Source organism: Octopus sinensis, linkage group LG7, assembly GCF_006345805.1.
Source record: "Octopus sinensis linkage group LG7, ASM634580v1, whole genome shotgun sequence".
Taxonomy (NCBI): Eukaryota; Metazoa; Mollusca; class Cephalopoda; order Octopoda; family Octopodidae; genus Octopus; species Octopus sinensis.
In genome coordinates, this window is record NC_043003.1 from 69,746,503 (window position 1) to 69,762,734 (window position 16,232).

The window sequence follows — 16,232 nt, forward strand, 5'->3', positions numbered from 1 at the left end:
TTAGATTTGAAATTCTAATACAACAGAAGACACCTGAAGAAGGTTGGAACATACAACAGCTGAAACAGAGTGAAAGCAACAATCAAGATGAGGAGGACACCAGTCTGACTAATATAAACAGGATACAAAAGAACTTCTGTTTGATACACATCAACAGCTGTTGAATCACAGGGTTAAATGTACAAGTACAGACATGACTAATTCCCAACCACTTGGCTTTGGGTTCAATCCCACTGTAGGGAGCAGCATCATAAAATGTCAGAGAGAGAGAGAGAGAAGACAATGAGAGAACACTATTATGTAATGAATTAAAATTAGTTTTCTTTTGTTGAAATGTTTTGATAATAAAAGAAATTTTAAAATCACATTTTGATAAGAATATATTAAAAATTAGAATTTTTAACAATTTTCTAGACAGTGTAGACTTCAGTAATTACTTTCTTTTAATAAAAGTAACATATTCCCAAATAATTAAAAACAACTTTTTTTTATAGTAAAGATTCTGGGTATGATGTAGTCTATGACATGTTTATAATCATCTTCACAAAACAATCCTAACTCTGCATAAATAACTGTGTTTACAAAACATTGTACATATTATATCATGCTGTGTGTTGTGATATTTAACCAAGCTTTGCTTGTATATTATTGAATGCTTGTTTATAACAAAAGATGACTTGAGAATCACCATATTTGATGGCATATAAGATGCACTTCACTTTTAATAAAATTTCTCCAAGCATCCTGGGTTTTATATTCAAAACTGGGCCCTCCCACAAACTAATTTTGTCCCAGATATTCACTAGTGTAGGCTAATTTTAACCCAGAGTTTCCCTTCTACCTCACCCAACTGACACCATAATAATCGTTTCTACTTTAGGTACAAGGCCTGAAATTTGAGGAGGAGGGGAGCAGTCGCTTAGTTCAACCCCAGTATGCAACTGGTGCTTAATTTAATGACCCTGAAAGGATGAAAAGCAAAGTTGACCTCGGCAGAATTTGAACTCACAACTGACACCATAATAACAATATATCTACTTAAACATTATTAGTTTTCCTTGTATTGTAAAAGTATGTACCATAACAATGGATTGGCAATGCTCACCAGTGCCAGCTGATGCATTACAATTAGATAGACTCAAGCAATGCTCTTCATGGCACCAAAGAGGAATGCATTATTTGAAGACAGTAAAACGGTAAACTGGCAGAATCATTAGCATGCTGGATGAAATACTTAGCGATATTTCGCCCATTGCTACGATCTGCGTTCAAATTCCACCAAGGTCGACTTTGCCTTTCATCCTTTCGGGGCCGATAAATTAAGTACCAGTTGTGTACTGGAGTCGATCTCATCCATAGGTGCCCTACCCCCAAATTTCAGGCCTTGTGCCTTTAGTAGAAAGGATTAGTAGAAGACAGTGATATCAGTAGTGACACCAGCAATAGGGATGGTGAGTTTATAAGATTCAATGATGAAGACTTTTCTGGCTTTGAAAAGGATTAAAGATTTTTCGTTATTGAGATTTGGTTTATGTTCATCTGTAACGGAAGTTTGCTTTTTATAAAATGTTATCATCTGCTTTTTGCTTTGTTTTTCTTTTTTTGCATGTTTTATTACTGTTATCACATAAGATATTTTCACTATGGAGATCACTTGCCTTATGTTCAACTCTACTCCTAACTTACTTTTAAGAAACAGTCATATTTTCTTCTGTTGTTAAGGTATCTTTGCAACATTTTGTAATGTGTTGCTAGATTACTTTAAATATTACACGCTTTCACCCTTTAAGCATTCAGATTACTCTCTCTCTCTCTCTCTCTCTCTCTCTCTCAAGTGCAATTCTTATACATTCACATTGTTTTCAATTAGTCGTGCATTATCTCACAGCTTCAAGATTTTGATTACGTGATTGTTTATTTTGAGAATGACATTGTACAATCTGGCCGGTTTGAAGAGGGAGCAGGGAGAATACTTGGGCCGGATGTGGTTGGTTTAATTTCTAAAGGGTTAATGCACTAAAAAGTTTATTGAAATTGGGAGGGGTCTAATATGCCCAGATGTCTTTTATTGCCATCAAATACTGTAATAACCATGAGTTAAAATTGGTTTCACTTGGTTTACAAATTTGATTTCTGATGATTCTATTTTTGGAGATAGTAATTAGTGCATTGGAGATAGTAATTAGTGCCAGGCCCATCTGACTGGCTCCTGTGCCGGTGGCATGTAAAAAGCACCCACTACACTCTCGGAGTGGTTGGCATTAGAAAGAGCATCCAGCTGTAGAAACATTGATAGATCAGATTGGGCCTGGTGCGGCCTCTTGGCTTACCAGTTCTCACTCAAACTGTCCAACCCATGCCAGCATGGAAGACAGGCATTGAATGACGATGATGGTGATGATGATGATGAGGTATACAGAGATAGATGAAGGATGAGAGAGGTGATGAAAACGTTTCCAGAGAGAAGAAAAATGGAACAGAGACAAGAAGGGAAAGAGGATCGGTTTACATAAAAAAAGATAGAATGAAAAATTAATTGTGTAGCAAGTTTGGTTGGTTCGTTGGTTGGTTGGTTGATGTTGACCAGAATGGGAATTGGAGATGAGAATAACAAAGTATTCAAAGTAAGAAAACTCAGGATTGGTAGACTGTTGGAGAATTCAATAGGGGTGTTTGGAATCAACTTCTTTTCAACAACAACAATGATGTTGATGATGACGATGATGATGATGATGATGCTGCTGCTGCTAATGATGATGATCGTCCTCGTCGTTGTCGCCATCATCATCTTCATCATCATTTAATGTCCATCTTCCATGATGCCATAGGTTTGAAGGTTTGACAGGAAATGGTAAACCAGAGAACTGCACCAAGTTCCACTGTCTGCTTTAGCATGGTTGATGCTGATAATGGTGGTGGCACTACGGCTGATGGTGGTGGTGGTGATGATGATGATGGTAGTTTTGATGACGTTGGTGGTGATGATGGTAGTGACGACAGAAAAAAAAACAGAAAAGAAAAGAAAAGGAAAGGAACGAAAGAGAGGATCATGGGAAAATATTACCTTACTTGGAAATAGGTGAGGGTTAGCAACAGGAAAAGTGTCGAGCTGTTGATAATCTGCCTCAGCAGAATCCATCCAACTCATGCAGGCATAGAAAAATGGACGTTAAAACAATGATGGTGATACAGTTTCATAAGAAGGCAATCCTAAAAATAGATTCCACATTCACTTCTATCCTGACTCGATTCCATGTCTTCTCTTAATTTCTTGTCATTCATTTCCAAAACCAAATCTAAGTTAAATTGTTCAGCTTTTATTCTATGACTTATGTTTGACTTCTTGAAAAAACAATAAAAGCAAAAAATTCTCCTCTCTTTCTTTCCTTTTTTTTGTAATTTCATTGCAAAAAGTGATTTTCTCTTTCTTTCTTGAAGAAACTTCACAGCAGGGAAATGGAAAAACCATTAAGGCATACATCAAGTCGTCAGGTCACTGGAAACTCCATCTCTTTTCAATATCTTGTTTGTGGATTTTTTATATTATAATTTTCCTTGTCATCATATTCATCATTGTCATCATTACCATTATCATCATCACCATTGCAATTTTCATCATCATTATCATTCTCGTTATTGTAGTCATCTTTTTTTTTTGATATCCTTTCCACCATGAGCCTGTGTTGTTGCCACTGCTGTCATCATTGTTACTGCTCTCATCATCATCATCATTACTATCATTGCCATTGCAGTTTGCATCATCATCATCACCACCGCCACTGTTGTCACTACCATCATCACCACCAACATCATCAAAACTACCATCATCATGATCATCATCATCATCAGCAGCAGCAGTAGCACTACCACCACCACCACCACCACCACCACAGAAGGCTGGAAATGAATAACCTTGTTTCTATGACGACCATAATGATGCTCATTTACAACAACCATGATATCAAAGGGGGACACACACACACGTAATACACACATGCATGCATACATACATACATTACATACACAAGCACACAACTCAAATATCAGTAGGAAGAATTCAAACCACTTCAAAACAAGAGGTATGGATAAATTGACCGGTTAATTCGTACATTACAAGTGCAATCTGTGAGTGGAACAGTAAAAATGTTAAAGACTTTTCTCAAGTTCCAAATGTGAATTTGCCTGTGTTAACTACATCCCAAAGATGGAGCCTTGTATCTTAGTTGGAAACCCACTCGGAAGATTAATAGTAATTAAAAAATAGAAGAAACATACATACATACATACATTCATACATACATATACACACAAATACATACATACATCATACATACATACATACACACACACATGTACATACGTACATACATACATACATACATACATACATACATACATACATACATACATTACATTACATTACATTACATTACATTACATACACAAGCACACGACTCAAATATCAGTAGGAAGAATTCAAACCACTTCAAAACAAGAGGTATGGATAAATAGACCGGTTAATTCGTACATTACAAGTGCAATCTGTGAGTGGAACAGTAAAAATGTTAAAGACTTTTCTCAAGTTCCAAATGTGAATTTGCCTGTGTTAACTACATCCCAAAGATGGAGCATTGTATCTTAGTTGGAAACCACTCGGAAGATTAATAGTAATTAAAAAATAGAAGAAACATACATACATACATACATTCATACATACATATACACACAAATACATACATACATTCATACATACATACATACACACACACATGTACATACGTACATACATACATACATACATACATACATACATACATACATACATACATTACATTACATTACATTACATTACATTACATACACAAGCACACGACTCAAATATCAGTAGGAAGAATTCAAACCACTTCAAAACAAGAGGTATGGATAAATAGACCGGTTAATTCGTACATTACAAGTGCAATCTGTGAGTGGAACAGTAAAAATGTTAAAGACTTTTCTCAAGTTCCAAATGTGAATTTGCCTGTGTTAACTACATCCCAAAGATGGAGCATTGTATCTTAGTTGGAAACCCACTCGGAAGATTAATAGTAATTAAAAAATAGAAGGAACATACATACATACATACACACACACACACACACACATACATACATACATACATTCATACATACATACATACATACACACACACACACACACACACACACACACACACATACATACATACATACATAGACATACATTGTCTCATCTTTATCATCATTTTAACATCCACTTTTCCATGCTTGAATGAGTTGGATGGAGTTTATTTGAGGCAGATTTTCTACAGCTGAGAATGCCCTTTCTTACACCAACCCCTTTACAGAGTGTACTGGGTGCTTTCTACATAGCACCAACACCTGTGCTTTAAACATGGCACCAGCACATAACACCTTTAATTGTCTCTGAATCCACCATAAATTGCCTTTACTTATCCTTTTCTTTATTAATGTCATAAATTGTCAAAGAACCTATTGTATTTAGTCATGTTTAACTTGTAGTCAAGTGTAAGCTGGCTCCTTACTTTAGAAATGGTGCAAATTTTTTTTGTTCATAGTTTTAGCTTTGCCTAGTGTTGTATCCCAGCTTTTTTTTTTCCAATTGAAATCAGGCATAAAACTGTGCAATTTATACACAAGGAGCTATGTTATATACACACACACACACAATTATTATTATTATTTTAATATCCACTTTTCAATATACTTGCATTAGTCAAACGGAATTTATTCATTTCTACTCTAGGCACAAGGCCCAAAATTTTTGGGGAGTGGGGGCCAGTCCATTAGATTAACTCCAGTACACAACTGGTACTTAACTTATCGACCTTGAAAGGATGAAAGGAAAAGTTGACCTTGGCAGAATTTGCACTCAGAATATAAAGACAGACAAAATACCGCTAAGTATTTCACCCAGTTTCTGCCAGCTCGCTGCCTTAGTCAAACAGAATTTATTGAAGCAGATTTTCTAGGGTTGGATGCCCTTCCTGTCACCTACCTTCACCTGTTACCAAGGAAGGTAATATTTCCCCATGGTCAGACATGTTTTTTGTAAAATATTGGACACTGCTTCTATAACAGTGACACTCATTTACAACTATTATGTGATGTCAAGACCATGTTTACTCATGTATAAGTTGTAACCCTAATGAAGTGTTAAATCTTGATCCAAAATTTTTTCCCTTCATAAGCTTGAGGATATCTTCTATGCTTCCTCCTTCCCTACCACCAGTTTCGGAGTCCCTGTGAAGGGTCATGGACACTTCCTTTCCTCCTGGTTAAAAGATAATATGTGCATACAAACATTTATACATTCCAAAACCAGAGAGAAAGAAGATAAATATGGACAACTGCTTTGAAACCCCCAGCTTTTATACTCAGATTGTAAATTCACCTTTATACCAATGATAAATGTTTTGTTGATTTTAGTCCAATGAGCTAATGATTCTGCCAGTTTGTTGCCTTGTAGACATACAAAATAATCATGATATTCATAATATTCTACTTACTATAAGGATCAATGTATGCTTCTCCAAACGACAACCAAATTTCTTGGTCATATTTCAAAGAGAGGACATCTTTAAGTTCTTCACCAGAACTTAAGAAAACTTTTTGAACGTTTGGTGCTATCTTTGGTTTTTGAGTATTACTTAGTCGCTGACTGATTGACAAATCATCATAGAGCTGAAATAAACAAAAGAAAAAGGAGGAGAAATATAAATGTTGGAGAAGAATTGAAGAAAAATAGAAATTTGGTAGACGTGGAAAATTTGTCAGAGAAACATTTCTTATTTTGGGGTAGCAGACCTAATCTATCTCCTGGTTTAATATCACTATCCGGTCCTTGGGTGATTTTAAAAGAGTCCATTGGTTGCAAAGATTTGATTCAGTTCTCTGATTTGAAGACAATTTCTTCTTTTCTTCTTATCAGTCAAAGAAGCTCTGTAAAGGGTTCCAGACGACACCCTTTTCTCTCTGACTGAATCATTAGACAGAATCCGCCATACTGTTTTCCTAAGGATCCACCCTGCTCTCTCACTTGAATAGAGTTTCATCTCACAAGTTACATGGTGACGTCACTAGTGCTGGTGGTAGGAAAAAAGCACTGAGAACACACTGTAAAGTGGTCATTACGAAGACTGTTCAGCCATAGAAATCATCACTGTCGTCTGATTTGTCAGTTCCTTTCAAACCATCCAAGTGAAAATGTGCATTCTTGTATAATTGGATTTATATCTCCTATTCTATAAATTTTTTTAATATTCTACACATTATTTTTATTTTTCAATTACACATTTTGGAGGACGTCAGAGTTAAGAAGCACCTAGTTGGAGTTTCTCTGTTTTGATGAGGACTTTTCAGATTTTTTTTTTTACAGTGGAGATGGTCTGGAGTATCTTTTTAACAAAAAACAATTTTTTTTCGATAAATGCTTTTCTTTATCATCATCATTTAAAGTTCTATGCAGGGATGGGTTGGATGGTTTCAGGATCCGATGGGTCCAAGGACTGCTTCCTGCTCCAGTGTCTGCTTTAGAATGGTTTCTATGGCCTGATGCCCTTCCGAATACCAACCACTTGACAGTGTGTACTGGGTGCTTTTTGTGTACTATCAGCACTAATGAAGCCACCATGAAGGTCACAAGACTATGAGCCCCTCAAGGGCTGGGGATGTATATGTTAAGAGATGAGGTTAAGGTATGTGAGAAGGGGAATGAGCAGAACAGGTTCTTGTAGAGGAACCACACAGTTACCCAGATTTTGAGGAGAGAGAGAGAGAATTAGAAACCATGAAATGATAACTATAAATAGTGGTGATGAGGTGTCTATGAGTCAGAAGAAATTTTACCTGAGAATCAGTGTAAAGATATTGATAACATAAAAATAAAAGTTGGAATTATATTCTATGGTTAAATTACGTCACAGCAATTGGCAAGAATAAAGATCTGAAGAATACTCTATGAAACAAACTACAAACCATTCGAAATAATTTGAAATGATTTAAAGATGTTCAAAGAAAATATGGAACCATTCACTACTGAAGATGTCCAACTAAGATCATTTATCTATGAGAAGACCTGATATTGATGTTCTCAAAGAATGTAAGAAAAATCTTAATATTGATCTAGGATCAGTTGGAAGGATTTCCTCTTTGAGAGATCCTTCAAAGATTCCCAGCAAATGCCTGCAAGAGATTGTTTCATAATCTATTTCTTTTTATTCATCAAAAGACGGAAAGAATCAATAATTTTTTCTTTTTTTCTTCCAATTTCTTTGAAACTTTAACAGCTAATAATTTCCTTACGAACTTTCAGAATGAGTAAACATGACAGCAAAGAACACAAGAATTTGGTTATTAAAACAGATAAGCAATTAACTAAGCAGTATTATTACTGTATTATTATTATTATTAAAGCAACATTATAAGTTCCAATTCTATCAAGAATTTCATTAATCTGCGTTAACAATAAGTTTTCCTGTTGCATAAAAGATTCTGAAACGTAATTAATGGATGGAATTATTGGAGTAAATTCCATTAAAAGATATCAAAGTTGCTCAGGAAGTCTTTTTCAATATACTGTAGTATTCTCCAGAATGGTTTATTGTTTCTAACATATGGGATAGTGTTCAGCTTTTCTCAGGGTTCACTTAATATCTTATACTTTTGCAAAGCTGTTATAAAGAAGATATACACATACATATATATACACATACACATACATATATATATATATATACATATACACATACATATATATATATATATATATATATATAATATATATATATATATATATATATCAAAAACATATACACACACACACACCATGTACAGATGTAGAGATGCAATGGCCCAGTGGTTAGAGCAGTGGACTCCCAGTTGTAGGTTCACGGTTTCAATAAATCCTAATATTTTTTTATAAACAAAAAGTCGAAGTACTTACCCTTTGCAAAAGTTTTTTCTGGTCCCCATTGGTACCTTTGAAGGCTTCTCCCAAGTTGAAGTAAAATATTTTACATGGGGTCATAGATCCATTCTCGTAGGTCTTAAAAGAAAAAGAGAAGATGCATTACATTTAACCCTTTTATCAATCGTATTGCTCTGACAAATATGATGCTTATTCATTCATGTTGTTTGGAATTATCATGCAGAATCTGAGAGTTTTGAGATTTCAGTGTATGATTTTGGTGATATACTTCTTTCGTAAATATAATGTTGTTTTCATTGTATTAAAGTTAATTGTAATTAAAGTTAATATGTATTATATTTGTTTTATCAAATTTTTATTGTCAAAATAAATCTTTGATAATAATATGTTTAAATTCATGATAATTTTATTTTTAGAATGATATTGTTGGGTAGGTGTGAGAGGCCAGATCTGGCCAGTTCGACTAAAAAAGAAAAGTAGAATATTTGTGCTGGATCCGTTGGATGTGCATGTATGACAAAGTGCAAATGTACTGAGAGAAAAGTCTGTCATAAGAGGAATCAAATGTAGTATGCAAGAAAGAAGACTATGTCGGTTTGGATATGCGGTATGTATGAATGAAGACAGCTGCATAAAGAAGTGCCGATCACAGGAAGTAGATGGTACCTGTGGAAGTGAGAGACCCAGGAAGACGTGGAATGAAGTGGTAAGGACTGATCTCAGGATGTTGGACCTCATGGAGGAAATGCCAAAGGACTGAGATCCGAGATGTCCTCTGGCAATATGAAGTTCTTAAGAAGACCTGCCCACATCAGTGAAACTGACATGTGTCACATCAACGAAACTGTTGTGTCCCACTCACACTTAGCAAGAAAATTTCTCACACACCATACCACAACAAACCAAATTATGTCTCTACATCTCTCTTCTCTTCCTCACATTTCCACTTCATGTACTTTGACTTTGATTACCTCTCACTCCCCAATCCTGTCCTCTTGGCCCTGTGCCACTGTATCACTGCTATCCACTAGCTTCTGACCTGCATGCTCCACCCACACCCTGTCTCACTGTATCATTGCATATCCCAGGCACTCTGCCACCATCTCTATCCTGCTGCTTCCCTCTCTTTCTCTCTCTCCTTCTCCTGCACTTCCCTCAGGTTGGGTAACCATGTATTTCCTTTGCAGCAGTGCTCCTGTTTCTGTCTTCATTTCTGATCTCTCTCACTCTCCGGCTGGGTAACCTTGTGCCTCCTCTGCAGCAAAACACCCGTTTCTGTCTCTCTGCCTCACTATAACTTTTCATCATCCGACACAAGATCATCTCCTCCCAAGCCCCTTCCTCTCTCAAAAGAGTCTTTTTTTTTTTGTTGTCTTGCAGGTACTTGGGGACCTTGTCAGTGCAGGTGCCACTTAAAAGCACCCTGTCCACACTATAAAGTGGCTGGCGTTTGGAAGGGCTTCCACTTGTAAAAACCTTGCCCAAACTGACCTCGCCTGTGCTTGTGCCCCGTAAAAAGCATTAAGTCCACTCTGCTAAGTGATTGGTGTTAGGAAGGGCATCCAGCTGTAAAAATCCTGCCAAAACAGTCACAGAAGTCTAGTGCAGGCTTTGGCCTGGCCGGCTCCTGTCAAACCCCCCACCATGCCAGCATGGAAGGTGGACATTAAACGATGATGATGATGATGCTGACTGGTTTAGATGCTAACGAGTTAAAATAATGAGTACAAAAGATAAAAGGCTAAAACGACAATATACAGAATCATATTCTGTTATTCCTTTATTCCTTTATTCCTTTACTGGTTTCAATTATTGGACTATGGTCATGCTGGGACACAGCCTTGTGAGGTTTAAGTTATTTCCACTGACCTCAGAACTTCTTTCAGGTAGGTATTTATTTTATTGATCTTTGTTTGTTGAACTGTTAAGATACATGATATCCACATGAATAACAACACCAGTATAAATACAGACAGACACATCCATATATATATATATATATATATAGTATATAGGCACAAACACACATATATCATCATCATCATCATCGTGTAAAGTCTGCCTTCCATGCTAGAATGGGTGGGATGGTTTCACAAGAACTGGTCAGACAGAAGCCTGCACCAGACTTCTGTAACTGTTTTGGCAGGAGTTTTACAGCTGGATGCCCTTCCAAATGCCAACCTCTTTACAGTGTGGGCTGGGTGCTTTTAAGTGGCACCTGCACTGACAGGGTTACCAAATACTTGCAAGACATACATATATATATATATATATATATATGTGTGTGTGTGTGTGTGTGTGTGTGTGTGTGTGTGTGTGTGTGTGTATGCATGTATGTATGTATAAATCTATCTCCACAAAATTTCATCTAAACAAACCAACTATAGAAAAGTGGACATTATAATGATGATGATGGTGTTGGTGGTGGTGGTGTCCTTCAAAAGACAGGATGGTCTTAAGTGGAATGTCATTTGATCAGTGATCATTTCAATCAGGAATGACCTGCGACCAACCACCAATAAGATCATCATCATCATCCTTTAATATCTGTTTTCCCTGCTGGCATGATGGGTTGGATGGTTTGACAGAAGATGGCAAGGCCGGAGGGCTGCACCAGGCTCCAGTCATCTGGTTTGGCATGGTTTTTGCAGCTGGATGCCCTTCCTAACGCCAACCCCTTAACAGAATGTCCTTGGTGCTTTTTAAGTGGCGCAAGCATGGATGCTTTTTACGTGACACCCACAGAGGTTTTGGCACAACAACATAACGCAAAGCGTTAGTAGAAAATATATTATAAAGAAGAACTGGAGCATTTTCATATTGTGTGTGTGTGTGTGTGTGTGTCTCTCTCTCTCTCATTATCTTTATCTCTCTCTCTCTACTTCTCTCTCTCTCGTTATCTTTATCTCTTTCTCTCTCTCTTATTATCTCTATCTCTGTCTATCTATCTCTCTCTCTCCCTCTCCCATTATCTTTATCTCTGTCTGTTTGTCTCTTTCCCTCTGTCTCTTGTTCTCTTTATCTCTGTCTAACTGTCTGTCTGCTTCTCTCTCTCTCTCTCTCTCATTATCTTTATCTCTCTCTCTACTTCTCTCTCTCTTGTTATTTTTATCTCTGTCTGTCTCTCTCTCATTATCTTTATCTCTCTCTCTCCCGTTATCTTTATCTCTGTCTATCTGTCTGTCTCTCATTATCTTTATCTCTCTCTCTTGTTATTTTTATCTCTGTCTGTCTCTCTCTTATTATCTTTATCTCTCTCTCTCCCGTTATCTTTATCTCTGTCTATCTGTCTGTCTCTCATTATCTTTATCTTTCTCTCTTTCTCGTTATCTTTATCTCTGTCTGACTCTCTGTCTATCTCTCTCATTATCTTTATCTCTCTCTCCCTCTCTCTCTTGTTATCTTTATTTCTCTCTCCCTCTCTCTCTTGTTATCTTTAGCTTTCTCTCTCCTTCTCTCTCTCTCGTTATCCTTATCTTTCTTTCCCTCTCTCTCTCTCGTTATCTTTATCTCTCTCTCTCTCTCTCTCTCACTTAACCTCAAACTATTTGGAATAGATGCCTAAGTGATGGAATGGAATCAATGCATCTGGCAGACTATTGTACAACCTGAAAAGAGAAAAAACCATTCCTTATCTGTTAAATGTTACACAGTCTGAAGCCGAACAGTGTAAAAATCTTTTAATTCAAAGACAAGAATGGAACGAATGGCAACCAGGAAAAGCTTTTGCCAAGAGTAGGTTTTTCCTCTTCGCTTATAAAGAAAAGCATGAAAGAATGTTCAACGTTGAATGTGTTTGATACCGTTGTTGGTCTCGCAGAACTCTGCTTCTGCATAATCACAACCTGGATAAAGAATTACGTTTGCTAGCACCTCGGATATGGAAGATTCCAGTCAATTCTGGAACCATTCTACAGCACACTTTCAGCTTTATCAGAGATTCTGTGACTCATGAAGACATAAATCCTTTGTATTTCATTTTTATTTTGTGATGTTTTACATTTGTTTTTTGTTTTTTTTCCATCTTTTATCTTTTACTTGTTTCAGTCATTTGATTGCGGCCATGCTGGGGCACCGCTTTGAAGGGATTTAGTCGAACAAATTAACACTAAGACATGTTATTTTTTGAAGTCTAGTATTTATTCCATCAGTCTCTTTTTTCCAAACTGTTAAGTTATGGGGACATAAACACACTACCACCATTTGTCAAATGGTGGTGGGAGAGAAACACAGACACAGAGAACCCCCATCATATATATATATATACACACACACACACACACATATATATATATATATATATATCATCATCATCATCATCACTTAACGTCCGTTTTCCATGCTAGCATGGGTTGGACGGTTCGACTGGGGTCTGGGTAGCCAGACGGCTGCGCCAGGCCCAGTCTGATCTGGCAGTGTTTCTACAGCTGGATGCCCTTCCTAACGCCAACCACTCCGTGAGTGTAGTGGGTGCTTTTTATGTGCCACCTGCACAAGTGCCAGATGAGGCTGGCAACGACCACAATCGGATGGTGCTTTTTACGTGCCACCGGCACGGAGGCCATATGTATATATATATATATATATTATGTAAGATATAAGTTAGAGATAGTGTAACCATCTAAGGGATATATTATTTTAACTATTATCGTTATGTTTATTTTGCTTGTTTGTATATTTCTAACAGGAATGAAGTATTTTGTATTCTCAGACTGCTATCATCATCATTTATCGTCTGTTGTCCATGCTGGCATGGGTTGAACAGTTTGACCAGAGCTGGCAAGCCAGAGGGTTGCATCAGGTTCCAGTCTGATTTGGCTTAGCATCTATGACTGGATGTCCTTCCTGAAGAATGTGCTGGATGCTTTTACATGACACCTGAGAAGCACTTCTACGTAGCACCAGCATGAGTGCTTTTTTATGTGGCACTGGCACAGGACTCTTTCAGGCTAATCCTCTTCACTTTCATTGGTACACAGCCTCTTCCCTTGGTTCCATTCCCTCTCTCAACTGAAAAGTCTTTGTCTTGCAAGTTACTTTGCAGCCCTGCTAATGCCAGTGGCATGTAGAACACACATGTGATGGTTTCACATGAGAAGCGCCTGTGATGGTTTCACATGAGAAGCACCAGTGATGGTGTCACATGAGAAGCACCCAGTACACTCTGTAAAGTAGTTGGCATCAAGAAGGGCATCCAGCTATAAAAACCTTGCCAAAACAGATGACAGGGGCCTGGTGCAGCTCTCTGGCTTACCAGCTCCAGTCAAACCGCCCAACCCATGCCAGGATAGAAAATGGATGTTAAACGATGGTGATGAAGATAATTGAAATGAGAGATATTAACAGAATGAGAATACAAAATGTTCCATTCATGTTGCAAATAAGCAAAATAATAATAATAATAATAATAATAATAATATAATAATAATAATAATAATAATAATGAAATAATGATGATGATGATTAAAATAATCTACTAAATTAATATCCAACTGTGCAGCATTGTACAATAACGAAGTCGAACAAATGATAACATATTGTTGACTGATTTCTCAACAGCAAACATCATGCACTCAAATATTTAGTGCAAACTTTGCAGCTGTTAAAAAAATATTCTGACAAATAAATGTTTTGATCACAGCTTGACTGATTCTTTTGGTTTTGGTGGTAATGTTTGAACATCACAAAGAATACCTGACAGTATTTGTTTTGGATCTTTATGTTCTGAGTTCAAACCCTTCTTTGAAGGACAATCAAATAAAGTACAGTAGAGTACTGGGATCAATAAATTTGACTGTTGCTTTCTACCAAATAGGAGACATTGTGTTTATGTAAGGAGATCAGCAAGCACTTACACACACATGTACACACACGATAGTAACTTCCACCTACCAAACTGAATCACAAGGCTTCGGTTAGCACAAGGCTGTAGAAGAAGAAACTTGACCAAGGTGTCACGCAGTGGGACTGAACCCAAAACCATGTGACTGGGATCGAGCTTCCTAACCACACAACAATTATTATTATTATTATTGTTATCATCATCATCATCATCATTATTATTATTATTATTATTATTATCATCATTATCATCATAAAAAAAAAAAAAAACACCATCCGTTCGTGGCCGTTTGCCAGCTCTGTCTGGCACCTGTGCAGGTGGCACGTAAAAAGCACCCACTACACTCATGGAGTGGTTGGCGTTAGGAAGGGCATCCAGCCGTAGAAACACTGCCAAATCTGACTGGGCCTGATGAAGCCTTCCGGCTTCACAGACCCCAGTTAAACCGTCCAACCCATGCTAGCATGGAAAACGGACATTAAATGATGATGATCATCATCATCATTATCATTATTATTATTATTATTATTATTATTATTATTATTATTATATGTCTGACTTTTGCCTTGCATTTGTACAAGTTGGCTCCAAGTCTCACCCAGAGACCTCAAAAGACAAGTTAGAAGTTCATGTTGATGTTATACCTAGAGTGCCATATATTTGGTTTTGTACATAGCGTTTTTCTAGAGAATGTTTAAGAAAACATAAAAAAATTATGAGTTTGTTTTAAAAATTGTGATTACATAGAAAGTATTTTACGTAGGATATGAGCAGTTACCATGAGCATTATCTTTTGAATTTCTATCACTTTGGTTTTCATCCCTCCAGGGTCAGTAAAATTAAGCATCAATTAAGCGCTGGGATCAAATAACCAACTGCCCCACCCCTTAAAATTGCTGACCTAGTTTTATGCAGAATTGGTTGAAGTGCGAAGTAGAGACGATGATCAGAGTTGTCGAGCATCTTGATCTGATGCAGGAATTTGAATGTTTTCCTTTAAATTAAATCTGCTCAAGGCTCCTCCTTCAGAGTGAAAGGCAGATTCTTTGATGCCTATGTATGAATAGCTATGCTACATGTAAAAGGCTTGGAAGAAATGAAGTCAGATTGCTCCACTGGATGGGTAATGTCGCAGTATATATACAATAAAGTGTAAAATTATTTAAGAGTAAAACTTGGTATAAGAGGCATCAGATGTTGTGTGCAAGAGAGAAGACTGTGCTGGTTTGGTCATGTGATGCATATGGATGAGTACAGTTCCATAAAGAAGTTGTCATCATCATCATCATCATTTAACGTCCATGCTGGCATGGGTTGGACAGTTTGACCAGTGCTGGTAAGCTGGAAGGCTGCACTAGATTCCAGTCTGGTTTGGTGTGGTTTTCTATGGCTGGATGCCCTTCCTAATGCCAACCACTCTGAG

At 37.0% G+C, this 16,232-nt stretch overlaps 1 protein-coding gene across 3 annotated transcripts in view; it reads right to left on the reverse strand.

Moving 5' to 3' along the window:
- Positions 1 to 16,232, reverse strand: part of LOC115214434 (doublecortin domain-containing protein 1-like) — a 299,436-nt gene that overhangs the window by 157,695 nt on the left and 125,509 nt on the right. For all 3 annotated transcript variants that reach the window (XM_036504819.1, XM_036504818.1, XM_036504820.1), the window contains 2 exons: positions 8,983 to 9,084; positions 6,548 to 6,722 (listed from right to left, as the gene is read on the reverse strand). In XM_036504819.1, the coding sequence (XP_036360712.1) occupies positions 6,548 to 6,722; positions 8,983 to 9,084 (277 nt within the window). The remainder of the gene's footprint in view (positions 1 to 6,547; positions 6,723 to 8,982; positions 9,085 to 16,232) is intronic.